A 19,543-nucleotide genomic window follows, 5' to 3' on the forward strand; every position below is an offset into this window, starting at 1 on the left:
GAGCTACGGTCTCCAGTTGTGTGCGTGCCATCCAGGATCTAAACATGTCCCGACTGTCCCAGATCAACTGAAGCTTCAACGCCTAGATAAAAAACCACTCCCATCACTTGGAGAAACAAGGTTCTAGCTACAACGCAGAAATTCATCAGAGCGTACACATGTTGAAGCCACAAATGATTAGCCTTTTGATCAACATGGACTTTTGAACATCTGAAGCACAACTTTACAGCTTCTAGATGAATAGACCTTGAATTCTTCTCTTCTGCAAGTTCATCTGCTCAAAGACAAACCACCTAGGCAAGTCTACTGCGAGCAACAGATCCCAACACAACAAAACACCGGTTCTATCGCTAAACCCAGTCAGATCTACAGCGTGCTTCAAAATCCCAAACTATCACTTCGAGTGCGGGCACTTTGCCCACTGGACTTACCGAGAGTGCAGGACCTGTATGTTCCTCCATTTCAAGATGTTCCTTCAACTGGCATTGCGGAATAAAACACTAACAGGCCAAGATGCTGCGAATTCTGAGGCATGCTATCGCCGGGACTATTACATCTCAGATGGACGACGCGGCGATAATCAACGAAGTATCCGGAAGGTTATTTTCGGGATTGGTGGGCGGCGGTGGTGGACTGGATGGATGGACTGGATTTTGCGGAGTGCAGGTGCAGCCAGTGCGTTGGAGAAAAGTAGTTGGCGGATGGGATAGGTGGACTGGATAGGTGACTGTATATGTTAGTGTATCTTATACCAAATAACACGAACAGCCTGGTACCTTTGAGGCTGAAAGTCTATCATGCCCAATCTTGCTGGTTCGGTTCAGTTCGTTGGTTTTGACAATATCAATATCAACTTGGCGGCTTCCTCAAAGACAGCTGACATGATGCGTATTGTAAGGTAGGTATTCGCCATCTTCCACAAGCTTTCCCGCAATGTCACTGCCTCAACTTTTCCTGTCCACAATCTGACGTGCCACGATACCTGCTATCACTAATTCAATGACCGAGACACATGCAGATCAACAACCTTTCCCCAACAACTAGCAACTCTCCCCTCATCACTGTCACCAATCAAACGCTGGAGGTAAACGACACAGCCCCCCCGACACGCTGGCACCGCCAAGAGAAGGCTACAGCGAACCATGCAGGGGTCCTATGCAGGATTCTTGCGGCTCAAGCAGTAATACCTCCCATTCCACGGCCCAACTCTTGTCCGAGGTTGATAAACCTTTTTACAAGGACGCGGGTCAGCTCTGGTCTTGGCACCAGGGAATAAGCCTCTTTTGGTCCTGTAATCTGGGGACGTGTGCCTGTGGCTGGCCGTTGGGCAGCAGGCGTTGACGCTACTGCAGAGGGCGGTTTATTTTCCGCTTAAGTTTATGAAGTAAGAGGCTTTTATGGTGGGTGGAGATGTAGGATTGGGTTCCTGGTAGCACGGCAGGCAGTGACCACTGACCGATGGGTTGGGCTAGACACCGACACGACTGGCTAGGGCGAGGCTCTGAGAGAATGGAACCATGGGAAAGTTCAGCTTTGAGGGGATGTGCGGAGTTGGACCCTTGTTTTTGGATGGGAAGGTCAGGGATTGTGCATATGAAGAGGGCACATGGGGCTGGGTGGTTTGGGTCAGTGATGGAGGGTAGGGACTTTGGGGAAGAAGTGATAAAGAGACGCGCCCTCGGGCTCTTGAGCTGGGTGGTTCTCTTCTCGTTCTTCTATTTCGCTGGTGCGGTTCCTGCTTTCCAAGCCGCCAGCGAATCTCATAGCTACCACATCTCTATCCAGCACGGCATAGAAGACTCCAAGGACAACAACCGCCAACATGCTCGTCGGGCAGACTACCGTTCGCGCCCTCCTCAGCGGCATTGCCATGAACCACCTCGAGATGGTCCCCGAGACGTCTCCCAACCCGGGCGGTCTCAGATTCTTGAGGTTGACCAGACAGACCGGCACATGCAGATCAGGAGAGAAGTGGTGTTTGGATGGGTGCATTCCGCTCAGCGGTGTCTGCTGCATATCACGAGGCACATATTGCGATGCTGGTTACTACTGCATGGCTGTTTCTGGGTGCTGCCGGGTATGTTGACTTTTTATTGTACAATGACTTACGAAGTGATTCTGACGAAGACCATAGGAGGGACGAACATGCAGCGGCGTCGGTGGGACTTGCGATCCGGGGGAAGTGATGTGCAATAGGGGGTATGTTCTTATCTTTATCTCACACTTGATATGTTTTTGTAACTTTTCTTCAACAGATGCATGCCCTCCAGTGGCGTCTGCTGCCCAGGCGGAGGCTATTGCGATGCCAATTACGAATGCACAACAACCAACACATGCCGACGCGCTGGCAGTGGTGGTGGAGGAAGCAGTGGTGGTGGAGGAAGCAGTGGGGGCGGTTCTAGCGGAGGGAGCACCACCACCTGCGGTGCTGGACGCAAGAGATGTGACACTGGCTACTGCATCCCTGAAGATGGGACGTGCTGCAACAGAGGAACTGGACGTTACTGCGAGGTACGTATGCTCTCTTCTAACCCCTATCCAGTTTCCAGTTAGTCGAACGTTTAACTAAGTCCTTGATGTCAGGATGGCTACTACTGCCTCACAGGAAGTGGCTGCTGCAGAGACGGAAGAACGTGCCGACCAAACACGTCTCTCACAGAGGACCCTATCACGTTCACCACGCCCACTACCACGTCGACTCCCAGGGCTCTTCCAACCCCCGATGGCGATGACGACGTCGACAGCGGAGCACCGGAGCCAACTGCTAGTTTTGGTGGAATTGATGACCTGATCGATGCCACCACAACCACCACCACAAGCCCAACAGCCACAGGGACCCTTCCGATCCCGCCTGCCATCACCAACGCTCTTCCCGGAGGCGGGAATGGTAACGATAATGTTAATGGTAACGGAGGAACTGGCGCCGGTATCAGATCGGTGGAGGTATCCCTGGCAGGGTGCGTCATGGGTCTGATGGTAGGTGTGTTTGGTCTGCTGCTTTAAGCACATGCAACCCCGCTCATTATTACCCTCAATGTTTATACGAGACGAAGACGGATAGATACCAGTTCATATCTTTCTTTCGTGCTTCAGGTAGCCTTATAATAGTAGAATAATTTTGCTCTGGCTTTGTCGGACAGCGCAGAGGACCACCTTTTCCACCCCTATTGTGATATCATAACAGACAAGAAGAGCAGCAATAATATAAGGGCTACATCTGACTGCAAACAACACAGCAAGATATCCTCTGTGGCGCAATTGGCTAGCGCGTCTGACTGTTAATCAGGAGGTTGGAAGTTCGAGCCTTCCCGGAGGAGTTCTGATATCTTTTTCTCTTGCTCTACCATTCAACATGAAGATTGAAGGTGTTTGGTGGGGAAACCATACCTTTTTGGCTGTTTGGTGGTTAGTTTTTTGCAGATGGTGCGGATTCTGTCTGCTCTGCTCAAAGTGAGGCTATTCCCAGCACCATACCTCTCAACTTTTTCTTGGCTTTCCAATGTTGACCCAAGCGGGTTTTTAACTGCGGGTATCCTTGTTTGAATCTCGCAAGAAGATGAGATTGGAATGAAGTGGCTTGATCCAGGATAATGAATGGTCATATACAGGCTGTCAAAAAAAAAAAAAGATGAAATGCATCTTTCCATGTCAAATTGAAGTAGTCCTGCATCTTGATTCTTGAGTCTGTTGAAGAAAGAACGATCGAATGCAGAGAAGTGGAGCCCACATGGAGTGGAACCGCCTGTCGCAGAAAAGAAGAGGACGGAACGAACGCACCTTGTCTTTCGCAAAGGAGGAAGGAACAAGTGCATGATCACAAAACTTTATGAGAAAGGGGGCAAAACGCCAAAAACAAACATCGCCAGCACACACTGCAAAAGATGTTGGCGATGGAATCGAACTCCGGTACGGGGAATCGAACCCCGAGCTTCGCGGTGAAAACGCGATATGTTAACCGTTACACTATACCGGATTCAGCGGTGAATCGCTTGCTGTTGATGAGAGCGTTGGAATCATGCCACATGTAGTCTACCTCGCGAAACGAAGCCAAAGTCAAAAGCACAGGAGAGAGATGCCAGGATCTTGTTTCAAATATATCTTCTCGTGAGGTGGTGGTGGACTTTTCAAGACTACACAGCAAATTCAAGGGAGCTTCTTATATAACTGTCGAATCTCAAGGCTCTGGGAAGAGAATGAAATCATACGTGCATCTACCAAAACATTGAAGATACTATTTAAAAACTACAGTGCCAGATATGTACCCTTCAGCGCTCACTCGTGGTCCGCAGACCTTTCGGTCAATGCATCACCAAGGTGCTCAAGGGGAGAAACGACAACCTTCCTGAATCTGCTGCATTTTGCTCCCTCGGAAGTATTGACACTTCCCAAGCCTTCTCCCCACGTTGGATTTGGACCTATCTCGTCTGTATCTAGACAGGTCAAACACGCGGCCACAACTTGAGCGTACCTTTCCCCCATATGCACTGGTAGCTCCCTCCTCGCAATCTCCACTAGGTTCTGCTTGACGACGACCACCTCGTCGTTTTCTTTTATGTTCATGCCGGCAGCTTCCCCCAGCGCACTCGGTTCCAAGCTGCCAACTTTCAGCACCGAAAATGACCTCCAGAGCCCAATCTCAAGGAGGCAAACGCCCATGCTGTAGATATCGTGGTCAATTTTGGCGGTTGCTTCGGTCTGACCGTGCTGTTCGGGGTGTCGATAGACATCTCTCGTCCAATCTTTGGGAAAGTTGCCGAGGGGAGCGCCGCGGTGCACAACGTGTTGCCAATGAGTGAGATACTGACTGCCAAATCTGGGCGGTGCGTGGGCGTTTGATACCTCACAGCTGAGAGCGACCGAGTCCTTCTTGCTTGCCATCTTATCCTGTTCGTCACAAATTGAGTCAGGCAAGTCCTCCGAGCTGTCGTTTGACCGGGCTCCCGGCCAGATAGCCCCTTTTCTCTTCACTTTCCGCGGTACGTTGCGTTTCCGTAAGCTTTCTTGACTGCTCTTCCGTGTAGCCGCCCTGTTACCCGCACCTCTGTCTCTCGACCTCCTATCCTCGATATCCTCTCTGTCCCTTTTTCTTGCACTGAAGCTCATTGTTCTTTTGATGGTTGTGCCAATTTCCTTGATACCCGTACCAACCCGGTTGATGCCTTGCTTCAAGGTGTTGCGTCTGACAAGTCCCCCCCCCGGTGGTGCAGCTGCCTCGGGCGGCTCGGGCGGCGCCGGTACCTCTGAAACCCGCGTTCCGTCAGAGGTGAGGAACAGAGTGGTGTTGCTGCGGATAGAACAGTGCGCAGCCAACCCATCGGAATGGACCTTGAGTACCACTTTCGCGAGCTGGAGTGCCAGGGAGAACCGCGCCTCGAGGGACACTTTCTTGCTGTCGATCAACCTCCTCAAGGTTTGTTGATCTTTTGAGTCCTTTGGAAGTAAATAGATCACCCTGTGCCCATCAAAACCAATACAGGGCAGAACTCCCCGCAAAAAATTCGTGTTCTCCAAGTTGTCGAACGTCCACCACAGTCTCGTGGCAATGTGTCTGGCGAGCGCTGTTGCCTTTGAAGAGTCTCTGTAGGTTTCCACATAGACTCGCACCGGATGATCGGAACGATAACTCGGGGGCAGCACCGCCATGGTGGAATACCCCCTTGACCCCAAGTCTTGCTCTTCATGACCCTGGTGTAAAATAAGTTTGATTTCACGTCCGTGGTTGAGCGGCTTCAGCTTGAGAATGTGCATGGCGAGATTGACGATGCTCTGTAGGTTGTCGATCCCACCATTTATGGTCTCAAATTCGTTCATGACTGTGGTTTCTAACCCTGTTGCGGATCCGGCACCAATCCAATAGCCTTATCGAGCTTGCTGTGGAGCTCTGTTATGGCGCTTCGAATAGTCGCTATGTCGTTACTGGCGAAGTTGTTTTGGTTGCTGTTCAAACCGCGACGCAAGAGTTTCAGCCTCATAGTTCCAAGTTGGCCGTCAAAAAGACGCATTGGGGCAGCCGCTTCTTCAGCCCCCGCGTAACTGTTGACAAAACTGCGAAGCCTTTCGTCCAGGCTGATAGAAGTGTCAATGGCCCCCAGAATGTCAGTCATGATAACGAAGGTTGGGCTGCTCCTGCGCGGTTGGTGTGTAAAGTGATCAACGGGCCAAAAGCTGAGCTGTTGGGAGACAAATCCTCAAGTGGCCGGAGTCGGGACATCTTATCAGCTCCCAGCAACCCAACAACAGAACCTCTAGGTGGGGAACAAGTGCCTTCCTTTTTGACTTGGCCGGGAGAAAAGAGAATAATGCATGTAAGGCTCTGACCAAAAATGCAGCCAACCCCCCTTTTGGTCACCACAACCAATCGCGGACACAGTCCAAATCTCTTGGTTGTAAGATGGCTGCAGATTCAGTGTCTTGAACAACCGGTGGTAGCCATTTCTTCCTCTCGCGCCGCTGACATACTGACATACACCACAACCTCAAGGGTCCCAAAGGTAGCAACGCGGAACTTGGCGCTGACCAGTGACCTCAGCCTATCGCGGCTACAGTTATCTGAATAGATTGCTCAATGAGTTGACACAGAGGGCCAAACCGTCCTCTCGAGATACTCAGTAATCCCCGATGCTGGAGACTTCAGGGTGGGTAATAAGCTGAGTTGAGATGGGATGACGCTCGACTTATCCCATCTCACGGCTCCGAGACCTTCGGCTCATCCCACAACCCTCGCTGTTTGGCTCATCTCACTGGTTCATGAAGCTTCCGGGCGGTTTTCCGGCCCAACATCTTTCTTGGCAGGGTTACCAGCCACACGGCCGCCCTCACCCTCATCCTCACCCAGTAGAGACTGTAGTCCGTGTGACAAGGGCTGGATATCAGGGTTTGGAACAGTAGTTCAATTCAGCTAGTAATCTTCAATAGCCTCGAAGTCCTTGGTGAAGAAAAGAAGAAGATCTAGGAATACAAACAGGTCCAGAGGACACGTATTTATCCATCACCAAGTGGTTCGTGCCCTGTGGCCTCACCCTTGATTGCCTGCCTCACTTCCAACCACTGGCCCACGACGTCAGATACAACGGGCGCTGAATGTAACCAACCCCACAGAAAAATAAAGCAATTTTGGCTCATCCCACAGTCTCCATCTCATTAGCCACCATGGCTGGAGTGAATCTTCGGCAAAGTACACTGGAAACAGGTGTATGAATAACGAGATATGTACAGGGAGAGACTGAGGGTCTCTAAACACACACAGGTGGTTGTAGTTGAGGAAACATGGAAAAGACGAAAGGAAAGGAAAGGCAAGGCAAGGCAGCCAGTTGCTGTGAAATTCACATGTGTTGAGGTTGGCCATATTGGCCTAAGACAGAGCTATTCAAAAGAGTGTACGTACCGCACCCACAAATATCCTTCATTTTTGGACGAGATTTGATTTCTGGAAAATTAACACCTCAACAAAACTTTCTCGCACAAAGTCTGCCTTGTCGCCGCACTGTTGGTTGGTAACATGAAAGGGGTGACCGTGAACCGGCTTTCATGGGTCCCTCGGTGTCCGGTTGTAGCACAAGATTTCCCAGTCTGCCTCGAGTAGACGAACTCCAAATTCTATGGCTTGCTGCTGCTTTGGGAATAATTTTAGCGTAAAAGAAGGCGAAAGCAGGCCAATCAAAAGCCGTTCCTTGCCCCCGGCCTCGACGTCGCCGGCTCCGGACCCACTTCGACGCCAACAAGACCGGAGCGACGGGAGGGCGAAAAAGTGGAAGGGCTAATTTCCAGTGCCATCAGAGAAAGAACGAGATGTGAAACCTAGCAAGTACATATCTCATACTCAGCACGGGGGACTATTGGGCATAGTGTCCCACAGATATCCTCACAACAACTAACCTCCTCAAAAACTACATCGCCCTTCTTCCACCCAACGTCACTCCTCCTCCTCCTCCACCTCCACCTCCTGAAACCTCTCCCCAGCAAACCACTCCACCGCAAACCAAAACTCTTCCAAACCCCCCTCAAACCCCTCCTTCAGCGCCTGCACCACAGTCCTCTCCCCCTCCTCCCTCAACTCCTGATCATCCACAAACCCCAACCCCTCCGCAATAAGCACCCACGCGGCCGGCGAAGGCGGGTACCCAACCTCCACAATCTCAGACCACAAATCCCAGCAGTCCACCTCCCGCCCAAACACCGTCACAGTCTCGCTCGGTTCAGGTAGTTCATTAAACTCACTAAAGATACGCCTTAACTCCAACCAGGACTCCCTTGAGGTTATCAACCCATTCATGTTCTTCCGTGATCGAATCCTAGCTTGCTCGAGCTCTTTCTGCTGCGCAGGCGTCGGAGCCTGCGGTGTTTCCGCTACTGCGGCAGACACCTGAGTTGAAAAGGCAGGGCTGTCGATATTGGGGGCAGAGACTTGCGTTAGGAACCCAGAAGAGGTCTCATTTGTCGCCGGCGGTAGTGGTGCACTGCTAGAAGCACCCGCTGTTCTCTCGGATTGACCCCCTGGAGTAGGTTTTAGCGGGGTAGACACCCCTTTCCGTGCCTTTTCCGCTCGAATCCGCTTCAGCTTTCGTTTCAGCTCCTCTTTTTGGCTGCCTGATGGCGATGGTGGCGACGATGCCGCACTGGCAGCTCGGGGTTGTTTCTCCCGCTCTTCCACACAGCTTGAGGCCTGGGCCTGACCTGCTGTACTCGTTCGGCTGGTTGACTTGGCTTGTTTTGCAGCTTTGGCCTCCGCCATCTTTCTCTTTTTTTCCCGGAGTGCCTCATATTTTTCCTTGTCTTTCTGGCTCAATTCCAGTTGCGTCGTGGGCGGTGCCGTGGGCGTGCGGGACGGAACAGTATCACTGGCGGTAGACTTCCGCGGTCGCTTTGCTGGCGGCAGCTCATCGCCGGAGCCAGAATTCCTTCGTTTCGACAAAGTCTTGACGTATCGATTCCGCCACGACTGCCAGGTATGATGTGGGTACTGTTCTTCCAGCTCTTTGTATGCATTCTGCCCAGACTCTGACCCTTGCCACCTACCCAGATGCTGAAGCAGAATCTCATCATCTTGCGTTGTGAATTCCCTCCTCTTAGCCGACTTCTTTTCGACAGTTGACGATGCAGTCGATGGCGGTGCAGCTCGTGCATCACTTGACGATTTAGACTTGACTAGCGTCGGGATGGGAGGCGGAAGCGGGTGGACAGACTGTTGTGGTGGGAGGTGTAAAAGTTTCTCAACGTATCGTGACCGCCAGGACTGGTAAGTGTGGTGAGGGTACTAGAAACGGATAGTCAGAAACACCCGCTATCTGTGGTCAACGAGCCGTCGTACCTTTGCAGCCAGTTCTCGATAGATGGCATTGCCCTTGATGCTCTCGCCGGCCTCTTCCTTCTGCCTAATCCAGCTCAGGAGCATCTGATCATCTTTCGGTGTGAAGGGGGTTTTCGTACCCTTCTTGACGGGAGCAGAAGAGCCGACTGGAGTCGCAGTTGGAACAGCAACAAGATACTCCTCCTTGTTGACAATTTCCCCCTTGGAAACGCAATCCTCGACAAATTTGGAAGAGATAGCACCAGCCGGAGCACCATGTGTAATGAGATAGTCCCAGATCAGCACATCGGCAAACTTCTCCATTTCTACGATTTTGCCGCCATTGTTCTGTGCCATCTGTTAGTCTTTGTCAACCACAGATGGTGATGGAAACACCTACCTTGATCTTTCTAAGAACCTCACTGCGAAGAGGCAACCGCCTGGATACGAAGAACTTGAGACCACTGAACAGAGTACCCTCGTAACATCCATTGACTCCCTCGTAGACAATTGGTTGTGGCATGACAGCGGGGTGGCGGCTAACCCTAACCCTTCAGGGTTGTCGCTTACGAGACTGTGGTGCTCGATGCAGCTATGCAATTGGAGGGGCAGCTGATCGCTCAGAGCATCATGGGAGATCCCCTATTGCACTGTATATGATGGCCGAAGTGGCGTAGCAGAGTCGAGCAAGCAGCCTTGAGGGTGAGGAGTTGCGAGCAGTTGGTCGTCGTCAAAGACCCGATGTGGAAGTGACCAGGGTTAATTGTGGCGCCGAGCGATTCGCAAGCCAAGTGTCTGCGCTTTCTGTCCCACGGCTTGAATATTATTGACACTGCTTCGGTTGTAGAGAAATGTATGATCAGTTGTAAGTAATCCAGTAGAATCACGTCGCCAAAAAGTTGTCGATGGTTGGGTTATTGAACGCAGTTGCTTTTTTCCCCTTTATCCATGCTCTGTCGGCACGCGTCAAGTTGGGGTGTCGCGCAATCACGAGACGTTGGAAGTGGGGGTGTCAAGAGGTCAAAGAAAAACGGGGCTTCTCGAACAAGCTGGGTTTCTTGGGATTGCTGATGTAAGCACCGCTTCTTGATGCCTACAGCTCATTGAGGCCTCGTTTTCAACTCGTTTTCACGACTCGAACCGGTGGACTTGAGAATGAGAACGGAAAATAAGAATCGCGGCTTTTCTTGACATCTTATATATATATATATATATATCCACATATATATATTATCGAGCTCTTATTCCTTTAACCTTTTTCGAGATTCCTCTTTGCGCCGCCAAATTCAGCTCCACACAACGCCGCTCGCTCACTCATCCGTAAGGGACACAACCAACGTCCGCCGTTTGAAGCTGACCACCATGGGTTGTATTCCATCCACATAACACCCAAAAATGCAATAAAGTCTCCTGTTGTATTATTCATTAATAATAGTCAAGAGGGGTGCTCAAACTCGGCGTCAAAATGGGCGTCATCGCAACGGTGGCTACTGTGGTGTTGGCCATCTCATTCATGGTCTTTGTCACCTTTTTTGGCCGACTACCAGCACTCAGGTAAGACACCCCAGACTGTTGACCAAGGACCATCTCTAATACATACCCCAGAGGCACACCAATATCGTGGCTTCACAAAGTAATATGGGTCCACTTCCCGAACCTCCTCAAATCCATCGACCGCCGTGTCACCGGCGGCCGAATCTCCCCAGCTTGTGTCCGCTTCGGGAATTACATGATGTACGACCGACATCCATCTGTCCTGGTACGCCCCCCCTTTTCACCCCTCTTGTGCTGGTTTCTCACTAACCCCCCACAGATATTCTTCCTCCTCCTCCTCTCCATAGGCGAAATCCTCTACCTCCCCACCGCCTGGCCTCAACTCACCCCCCTCGTCAAACTCACCGGCACCGTCTCCATCATCCTCCCTTACCTCTTCCTCTATCTCGCCGCCTTCACCGACCCAGGGTACATCACCCCCGCCAACCACCCCCAGGAGATGTCCCGCTACCCCTACGACTTCACCCTCTTCCACCCAGGCAACGAATGCCACACCTGCCACCTCCTCAAACCAGCCCGAAGCAAGCACTGCTCCGTCTGCAAGCGCTGCATAGCCAAAAACGACCACCACTGCATCTTCATCAACAACTGCGTCGGGGCCAACAACCAGCACTGGTTCATCTTGCTTCTTCTCTCCACAGCCGTGCTGACGGCGTACGGCGGTATTCTGGGCGTCTATCTCATGGCCAAAAGAATGAACTTTTTCTTTCCCTACTGGGCGTTGTTGCCTTGGAACGCCAATAAAGGGGAGGGCATGCCGCTGAAAGACTGGCTCGTCATCTGGTCGTGGGGTTTCCAGAACCAGGTCGGCATGGGGGCGGTTACCTTGCTGGCGGGGCTGACGTCACCGTTGGTTTGGGGACTATTGGGGTATCACGCCTGGCTTGTCTATTGCGGGACGACCACGAACGAGAGTATGAAGTGGAGCGATTGGAGTTATGAGATGAGGGAGGGGTTTGCGTACAAGAGGAAGATGCACGGGCAGAGGCAGAAGGACCTGAAGGTCGAACCGGCGTGGACGAGGTGGCCGGCGGAGACGGAGCAGGTTTTGGTCAGGACCGAGAGCGGGCAGTGTCCGGCGGAGGATGACCAGACGCTGCCCGGGTATGGGCCGTGGGAGGCGGTTTGGGGGTTGAAGGATGTGGAGAATTTGTATGACATCGGGTTTTGGGATAATTTGGTGGATGTCTTGGTGCCGGGGTATAATTTTCGCGATGAGCCGAGTGGGAAGAGACAGAGGGGTGGGCTGAGGCAGAGGAAGAAGAGGAGGGCGAGGAGGATATACTTGGCTTGAGACGGGCTGGTGGTGGTTTGCATAGCGCCGGTTGAGTAGCTAAGCTCCTGGGGGTTAAAATTTCTTGATGCATAATTCCCTGGGTATCAAATCTACATCTATCCCGAACTCTCATGCACACACCCACATATGATAATACTACAGTACATAATAAATACACCCTCAAAACGACGGATGAAGCCTCTTCTTCGGCCTCGCCTTCTCCCTCTCCATCAACGCCTCAATATCATCAAACGAAACAATCTCGGGCTCCTCCTGCTCCACCTCCACCACCTCCTTCTTCCCCTTTCCGACCGCGACATCCAACCCCGGCACCACAATCTTCCTCTTATCCTCCACCAACCCAGCCAACCTGCAAATCGCCCACCTAGCCGTCTCAACCCCCAACCCCCCATTCCTCGGATCCCCCGCCCCCGTAACCCAAACCTCCCTCTCCCACCCCTTGTCTCCTCCCTCCAACCAAGTCAAACTCCTCCTCTCCGCTCTCCTCAGTTCCTTCCAAACCCCCACCAAAACCTCCCCTATCCTCTCCTCCGCCCCCCCTTTTCCCTCCCCATTTTGTTTCCTCTGCTCCACCACCGCCGCATCAACAACCTTATCCCCCTTGGTGAGCACAACCACAGTCCTAACATTATGATCCCTCAAGTTCCCCAACACCATCCTATCCTGCTCTTTAACCCCGGTCTCGGCATCAATCAGCACCACCGCCCCCTTGAGCATCTGCCTTTTCGCCAAATATTTCTGAATCTCCACCCCCCAGTCCTTTTTGGACCCCAAGCCATAACCAGGCATGTCAACCATTATCAGGGCGTATCTCCTCGGCTTCTCCCGTTGCATATACTCCTTTTGCGCCTCCCTCCTCGCTTGCCGTGTCGCTCCCTTCACAACGGCTTCTCTTTTGGCTTTGATCTCTTCAAGCGCGGAAGGGGGTTCGGGGGGTGGGGTGCCAAACCCGTAGCCGTTGAGGGTGACTGTGCAGCCTGCTTTACGGGAGGTTATCGCGCTTCCTTGCTTTCGCGCCACCACTCCATGGCTGTTACGGGCGGATGCGCCGAGAAGGCCAGAGAGGGCGTTGATTAGAGTTGATTTTCCGACGTTGGAGCGGCCGATGAGGCAGATTTCCGGGGTGTGGGTGTTGACTGGCAATTCAAGGAATCTGCCTGCGGAATAGAGGAATTTGGGGCCGCCATTGGAGGTAAAGATTCCTGTTGCCTTGGCGAGGGAGGATTTTGAAGGGGGGGGGGCCGGGAAGGGGAGGCCGTTGGGGTCGTTGGAGGGCGGGGGGAGGTAGGAGGTTGATTCCAGCGGTAGGATGTACTCCTCTGTTGTTTGTGAGAGGGGTGATTCGGGGTCGAAGCCGGGGAGGGGGGGGATGGAGTGCCGGCGGGGCCCGGGGCGGGTTGCAAAGGTTCGGGTTGGGAGGAGGATGTGATGGGTTAAGAGGAGGGAGCGGAGGGGGGGGGGCATGGCGAGGAGGTTGGGGGTTGCGCGGAGGGTCGCCATGGTGGGGATTGGTTCGGCGGCGACGGCGTGGTTGTTGAGAGTGCTGCTGTCGGTCGCTGCCGTCGCAAAGCGGGATGCGATTTCAATGTCAATCACTTCCAAAAACAGGAACTCTGCCTGCCGGAAGTCCTTATCTTTGGCTGTTGATTCGATAAGGGTTGGGGATATGTAAGCACCTCCCCGCCAAGCTGGGTATTTTTCGAGCTCCCCTCCAACAGCTTTCCATCTTCCAGCTTCCTATAACCACCAACAACCCGCCCGATAGCCCGCCCAAAATGTCCCACCTCCGCACCCTCTACCGCTCCCTCCTCCGCGAGCTGCCCCCCCGACCGCTCCTCTCCTCCCCCCGCGCCGACCTCCACCAACACCTCCGCGACAACTTTGCCTCCTCCTCCTCTGAAAAGAAAGCCGATATCGCCGAGCAGTACCTCTCCTACCTCAAAGCCCAAAGGACATACGTCACCCTGATCGAGCGGTACAACCCCGGCATGGGCATGGACGAAGAAGAAAGAGTGCGCCTCACCGCGAGAAGGGTGGGGATGGATCTTCCCAAGGAGTATGGGTTTGAGAAGGGGCAGAAGTGATTATTGGGACATGGCGTTGCGGCATTTACATGGCGTTTTTGGGAATCTAGACTGGCGTGTTGGAATCATTTGGTTGGGATGCTTTGGGCGTCCTGGACAAGCTGGAGGGGTGTACAATTGTGTAGGATATGGAGGAGGGTACGATAGGGAAATGCTCGTGCTGCCACGACAGAGGAAGCCTTGCTTAGCAGATATCTGGACTGTCCAGGACTGGGGGAGGCATTGGCAATTCCTGTCAATCAATTGGCGGATCACTTTGGGGAAGGGGATGTGTTGCGGGCATCTTTCCAGCGGATGACGAAGACAAAAGAGTTCTGTTCTAGCTGACGTCGTTGTCTCTCTCCAAACAACCCTCCATCCTCTTATGGTGGCCGGCTAGGATATGTCGCTGTTGCGTGGTACGTACACGCTGGGTTCCGCAATCAACGGATATCTTTTATCCGTGCCAGGATTCAAGACTCAAAGCCAAATCAGGCAGAGTTGGTTCTCGGACCAGTGACAGCCCACGCCTGGAGATTGATGCTTTCTGGGTCGAAGACAGTTGGATTCATCGAAGCCAAAATGGAGCTCTACATCAAGTGGGATGTTTATCTATAGTAAAGGCAGCATATTTGAGGCAGCTGTTGCTCACGTATGAAACCGTTATATTTTGAACCATGTACAAATAAAGTTCTTGTCTTCTGTCAGCCATCCTCGTTATGCTCGCTTCTTCCATGTGCTTTTTTTTTCTTTGCAAAAATCGTGTAAAAATCAGGGGGTATCAACATCATCCGTCTGCTCTTGTTCTTCCTCCCATCTCTCCCTCTTCCTCTCTCTTCCAAAATAATTATCCAAAGAACTCCAACCGATCGTCATCTTCAGCCCCCTAAACACCACCGACACCCCCCTCCTCAAAACTCTCATCCCACCCTCCCGTCTCCAACAACCACCCCCCCACCCGTTCCTTCACCCCGCCCACCGTCTCCCCCAGCGCACTATTCCACTGATCCTGCACAACCCTAACCTTATCCTTCAAATCATCCGTCAACCTCCCCGCCTCCTCCCGTCTCATCTCCTCCACTCTCCCCCCATCCCTCCCCTCCGCCTCCATCACCTTCCCCTTGGCAACGACCACCGCCTCCTTAACCTCATGTAGCAAGCAAAGCAAGTTCGTCTGACTCTCGATAAACTGATACGTGCTCTTCTCAGCATGCAGCAACAAACTGAAGAGATACTGCAAAGGGTGCTCGGTGTAGCTTGGGTTCTCGGCCATCTCCAATGCTGGTATTTGGATGTGGAAGCCTTCCATATCAGTCGGGATCTTGTCGAGGAGACGCTTGAGGTCGGGCGCAATGTCCCAAAAGGCGTTGAGTTGCACTTCCACACCCCTGACGACGGTTTCCTCGACTACATCGCGGAACTCTTGCGTGCGGTGGAGGACTTCCTCTGCAAAGGCTAGCTGGCGTTTATTCGCGTCTTCGATGAAGAAGGCCTTGGCAGAGGCGACTTTATCGTCTTGCTGGGCGAGTTTGTAGGGGACGAGGACGAGGTCGCGGTAGTGGTCGTTGCGGGAGGAGAGGAGGTCGTATAACGCCCGGTGTAACGTTTCGCGGGCCTCAAAGATCCATTTGAGGAGGGTTAGTTTCTCCAAGAGTTCAGGCTGCTCGTCGCCTTCTTCCTGGGGGAGGTTGGGGTTGGATTTGTGGGTTTCGTCGAAGAGGCGGGAGCGGAGGTTGTCAAAGAGTTCGGTGGCGGTGTTGATCCTGCTTTGAAGGATCTCGTTCACGGGCATTACGACGACGGTTTGGAATTCGTCAAACTCCGACTTTTCGAGGTCTTTGAGTTTGGTGTGCTCAGCGGCTGTGGCGTCGGCTTCGATGCGGGCTGCGTCTGCGTAGGAGAGCGCGCCCGAGGAAATGTCTTGGTGGAGGTTTTGGCGCAGGGTGACGCGGTCTTTTTTTAGCTCTTCGTCGAGGGCGAGGCGTTTTTGGGAAGAGGATTGCTTGTAGGCTTCTTGGATGGCGGTTACCTCGGTGAGGTCGCTGACGGTGCGGATCGAGGTGCGGATTTCGGTCAACTCGGGGTGGTTGTTGTTGACTGCTGGGTGATGTCGCGGATAAGGAGGTGGGAGGGTCACTAGACGGGATACGTCGAGGTGATCTGGGTTTGGTGTGTTGGGGGCTGTCGAAGATGAAGCAACCGAGTTGCGAGAAAGAGCCTGCGGTGTCATGGATTGGTCTGTATCGTGCCATCCTGTCTTTTCAGGAAGATACCCGTGGGAGGCCCGCTTGCTTGAACCAGCAGGCGACAACTGCGGCTCATCGATCCATTGCAGTGCTTCTCGAGCCTCTTTAGGCACACCCATATACTTTGACTCCCGCTTTGACCTCTCCATCCTGGACGACGGAGCACCTGTAGAGTCGGCCTCCCACCACCTGCTAGCCGGCCGTCCCCTCGAGTCCTGCTCATCCACAGCATCACTGACGCTCATGCTGAGAATCGGCGACAACGATGGCATGTAGTTGTTCGAAGGCCAGTTTTGGTTCCCAGAGGGTGATGGTGACTGCTGCTGCTGCTGCTGACTCACAGACGTCGGTGTTTGAACCGCTGATGACGAAGCCCCATGGTTTCCTTCAAACGCAGATCCAATCGACCCACGATGCGATCTCGGTTCTGACGATTGTGGTGTCAACTCCACGGTCCCGCTGGTGGCCGAATTGATCGACTCTCTCCGGACTGGCATCGGCCTAAACAGATCACGGGTCAAGTCCAGCACCTCAGAACCCATCGCCCCAATGGCAGCACCGTATCGTTCCCTTCGTATCCTCGACTCGTTGACAAAGAACTCGGCAAACAATCGAACTCGCTCGGCATCGTTGGCGGCAGATGCTTCTCGGTCGGCGAAGGCTGCAAAGCGGTCAACAGTACCACGAGCAAACTGCTCGCTGCTCTGCGTGATCACCATATGCTTGGACACGGGAAAATTGTGTGATGGCGAAAGAGGAGCCGACATCGGCATGTCCGGCCCCATGCCCCGGTGTGTCGAGGACGACCTGCTGCCGGTGGGCGGGGTTGGCAACGCCCTTGGAACCGCATGTCTTTCAGGATGTTTTTGGGAACTGGGCGAGAGTCTTGTTGGTGTCACCTGGCCAGACACACCTTGAGAACCGGAAGCTCGGGGGGTCCTAGATTCTGGCGTGTCAATCGATTCACCGGTTTTTGGCGTCTCGCTCGTCCTTCCGGTCCTTGGCGTGCCCCTTCCGATTGTCAGGCGCCGTTGCAGCCCACCGGAGGACGAACCAGGAATCACAATATCAGACAGGCCATGAGGCGAGTTTGTTGTGTCTACAGACCCTCGTGTAGCTAGCCTGGTCCGGCTTTCGCTCCGCCGCTCCAGCAGCGTCTTATCTCCCCTGACCACAGGACTCCTTCGGACAAGCCCACCTGCTGAACTGGGCGCCGAAGATGTAGCAGATTCGGTTTGCGCTCCAGCTCCTGAGCTTGCAACACTGGACGTCTCTGAAAGCTGAACGCCGACCGTGGCTGGTGAGTCAGCATGTTGTTGTTGCTCCTGCTGATGTTGCCCTGGTGGCCCAGGGAGGTTGTCGCCCTCTCTCCAGTTGGCTGGCGTCAAGGGCACAGGACCCAGAGCAGCCACTCCGGTTGGTGGTGGTCGGCGGGTCGGCGGTGAGACAATAGGGTCACTTCCAGATTGTAGCCGCTGCATGCTCTGAGATCTGCTTGACGAGGGTGGTGGCCCAGGTGGTGGTGGGGGAACTGGCATCGATGGGTCCCATCGAATCTGAGACGAAGAGCGTGATCTAGCTGATGTGGGAGTAGCCACCGCGGGTGTCGAGACAGCTCGTCGAGCGCCCGGGGCCATGTTCTGGGAGGAGTCGGAATCTGTTCGTTGTGGCACTTGGTGGGGTATCTGCAGCGTCAAAGGCCCTGGGTGACCACCGGCCGGACGAGACAACAGCCCGCTGAGCGAGCGGGATGATTGTTGCGGACTCGGATCAAGTGGTGCTATGGCTGGCTCGGGCTCACGACGTCTTGTCAGCGAGGGGAGGCCGAATCGCCTTTCTCGGGAAGGGCCCCTCGTTCCAGGCGGAGGCGGAAACGATGTGTTGGCCACTGGAGATTCGGTAGCCGCTCTCTGCAAAGGGGGATGTGGTGCTCGAGCAACTGAGATATTGCCAGCTGGACCCTGATCGAAGTTCATACTCATCGGTCTGGCACTGCGGGGGGGTGAATATGGCGGCGGTGGCAGCGGTGATCCTACCAGCTCATCAGTCTCGTATCCAGAATACCGTCCCAAAAAACACTCACCTTGAGGCTCCTGGATGGCAGCCGTCTGCATCGGCTCCTGGCCAGGTCCCGCAGTCGGTGAAGTGATCCATTGCTGCGGATTGTATGGCTGGATGGCGCTCAATGGAGTTTGGTTGGATGAAAAGGCGCCATGAGAGCTGACTGACAGCGCCGAATGAGGTGTGCCGTTGTTGTGCTGAGGGTGGTATACACCCAACGATGCTGTGAGGAGCGGATTCAGTCCAGCACGAAGGCGCGCGGTCGGATCCCGTGAAGAGCTCATCATAGGTTGCATTTCGATGTCGTCCTGGAAGTCCCTCGGCTATAGCTGATCTCTCGTGAGGACTGAACCTCAGACGGACCCCAATGTGAGCCACGAATAGTCAGTCCCTCGGGTCTCTTGAGGGCCCCTATCTCCAGCAGACACCCAATGTGATCTTTCCTAGACACTCACAGCCCAACACCACGCAGCGGTTTTGTGGTGCTGGCCACCTCGCCATACACAAGTGGGTTGTTTGTCGATTCGCGGGGCTGTTGATTACACGATCATGGTCAGAGCTCAAATAGGTGTTGCTGAGAGTTATCCGTATCGTGATGCTTCACGCCCGCCCTCGCATTCCCACAGTCGCAATTGAGGTTGTCGTGGTCAGAAAATGCGCGGCTGAAAGAAGGGACGGTGCAACTGCGCTGAACAAGCAGCAAATGGAACGTGGTGTGGTTCCGCGGCGCGGGTTGGGAGCGTTGCAAGAGATAAAAGAGGGATTCCTCAAGACCAGACTATGCCCCAACATGCCCAACCTATCAAGACCCCTGCATGCTGCCCGCTGGTGGTGTTCCCACTTCTGCTGCTGCTGTTATGGACCGCGGTGCTAGCCCCGGAGTGGTACTACGGTACATATATTAACAGTCAAACCTCCTGCATGGAAGAAGAGCGGGAGCCGGCCACCCGCTTTAACTCTTCTCCCAGACGGGCCTTCTCCAGAGGGGCTTCACTCCGAGAATTGCAATATATTGCGTACAGCCAGCTGGTGACTC

General features: G+C 53.6%; 7 protein-coding genes and 2 non-coding genes across 9 annotated transcripts; 5 read left to right on the forward strand and 4 right to left on the reverse strand.

Annotated features, from left to right (window-relative positions):
- The first annotated feature begins 993 nt into the window (after positions 1-993).
- On the forward strand, positions 994-3,154 carry QC761_406190 (uncharacterized protein). Its single transcript, XM_062878893.1, has 4 exons — positions 994-2,077; positions 2,135-2,199; positions 2,256-2,511; positions 2,584-3,154. Exons 1-4 carry the CDS (start codon positions 1,823-1,825, stop codon positions 3,001-3,003), a joined length of 996 nt encoding a protein of 331 aa, XP_062732639.1. The 5' UTR covers positions 994-1,822; the 3' UTR covers positions 3,004-3,154.
- An 89-nt stretch (positions 3,155-3,243) lies between these two features.
- Positions 3,244-3,317, forward strand: QC761_0070160. Its single transcript has one exon. It is a non-coding gene; the product is annotated as a tRNA-Asn (tRNA).
- A 584-nt stretch (positions 3,318-3,901) lies between these two features.
- Positions 3,902-3,973, forward strand: QC761_0070170. Its single transcript has one exon. It is a non-coding gene; the product is annotated as a tRNA-Glu (tRNA).
- A 299-nt stretch (positions 3,974-4,272) lies between these two features.
- Positions 4,273-5,811, reverse strand: QC761_406180 (uncharacterized protein; the record flags this gene model as incomplete). The annotated part of the gene is made up of 1 exon (XM_062878892.1): positions 4,273-5,811. One exon carries the CDS (start codon positions 5,809-5,811, stop codon positions 4,273-4,275), a length of 1,539 nt encoding a protein of 512 aa, XP_062732640.1.
- A 2,101-nt stretch (positions 5,812-7,912) lies between these two features.
- On the reverse strand, positions 7,913-10,290 carry QC761_406170 (uncharacterized protein; the record flags this gene model as incomplete). The annotated part of the gene is made up of 3 exons (XM_062878891.1): positions 9,687-10,290; positions 9,308-9,634; positions 7,913-9,253 (listed from the first exon to the last, which is right to left on the reverse strand). The coding sequence occupies exons 1-3, from the start codon at positions 9,807-9,809 to the stop codon at positions 7,913-7,915; spliced, it is 1,791 nt and encodes a 596-aa protein (XP_062732641.1). The 5' UTR covers positions 9,810-10,290.
- A 110-nt stretch (positions 10,291-10,400) lies between these two features.
- Positions 10,401-12,290, forward strand: SWF1 (palmitoyltransferase swf1). The gene is made up of 3 exons (XM_062878890.1): positions 10,401-10,840; positions 10,892-11,045; positions 11,100-12,290. Exons 1-3 carry the CDS (start codon positions 10,752-10,754, stop codon positions 12,132-12,134), a joined length of 1,278 nt encoding a protein of 425 aa, XP_062732642.1. The 5' UTR covers positions 10,401-10,751; the 3' UTR covers positions 12,135-12,290.
- A 6-nt stretch (positions 12,291-12,296) lies between these two features.
- Positions 12,297-13,637, reverse strand: QC761_406150 (uncharacterized protein; the record flags this gene model as incomplete). Its single annotated transcript, XM_062878889.1, has 1 exon — positions 12,297-13,637. One exon carries the CDS (start codon positions 13,635-13,637, stop codon positions 12,297-12,299), a length of 1,341 nt encoding a protein of 446 aa, XP_062732643.1.
- A 275-nt stretch (positions 13,638-13,912) lies between these two features.
- QC761_406140 (uncharacterized protein) lies at positions 13,913-15,036 on the forward strand (the record flags this gene model as incomplete). The annotated part of the gene is made up of 1 exon (XM_062878888.1): positions 13,913-15,036. The coding sequence occupies one exon, from the start codon at positions 13,913-13,915 to the stop codon at positions 14,219-14,221; it is 309 nt and encodes a 102-aa protein (XP_062732644.1). The 3' UTR covers positions 14,222-15,036.
- A 50-nt stretch (positions 15,037-15,086) lies between these two features.
- QC761_406130 (uncharacterized protein) lies at positions 15,087-19,435 on the reverse strand (the record flags this gene model as incomplete). The annotated part of the gene is made up of 2 exons (XM_062878887.1): positions 18,530-19,435; positions 15,087-18,478 (listed from the first exon to the last, which is right to left on the reverse strand). Exons 1-2 carry the CDS (start codon positions 18,801-18,803, stop codon positions 15,087-15,089), a joined length of 3,666 nt encoding a protein of 1,221 aa, XP_062732645.1. The 5' UTR covers positions 18,804-19,435.
- Positions 19,436-19,543: the final 108 nt, after the last annotated feature.

Source organism: Podospora bellae-mahoneyi, chromosome 4 (assembly GCF_035222275.1).
Source record: "Podospora bellae-mahoneyi strain CBS 112042 chromosome 4, whole genome shotgun sequence".
In the NCBI taxonomy this organism is placed as follows: domain Eukaryota; kingdom Fungi; phylum Ascomycota; class Sordariomycetes; order Sordariales; family Podosporaceae; genus Podospora; species Podospora bellae-mahoneyi.

Excerpts from the sequence above, each read along its gene's own strand:
- QC761_406190 (XM_062878893.1), top strand. The coding sequence starts at position 1,823 with ATGCTCGTCGGGCAGACTACCGTTCGCGCCCTCCTCAGCGGCATTGCC. Across the intron at positions 2,078-2,134 it reads CTGTTTCTGGGTGCTGCCGG|GAGGGACGAACATGCAGCGG; the intron begins GTATGTTGACTT and ends CGAAGACCATAG. Across the intron at positions 2,200-2,255 it reads GAAGTGATGTGCAATAGGGG|ATGCATGCCCTCCAGTGGCG; the intron begins GTATGTTCTTAT and ends TTTCTTCAACAG.
- SWF1 (XM_062878890.1), top strand. The coding sequence starts at position 10,752 with ATGGGCGTCATCGCAACGGTGGCTACTGTGGTGTTGGCCATCTCATTC. Across the intron at positions 10,841-10,891 it reads GGCCGACTACCAGCACTCAG|AGGCACACCAATATCGTGGC; the intron begins GTAAGACACCCC and ends TACATACCCCAG. Across the intron at positions 11,046-11,099 it reads ACCGACATCCATCTGTCCTG|ATATTCTTCCTCCTCCTCCT; the intron begins GTACGCCCCCCC and ends AACCCCCCACAG.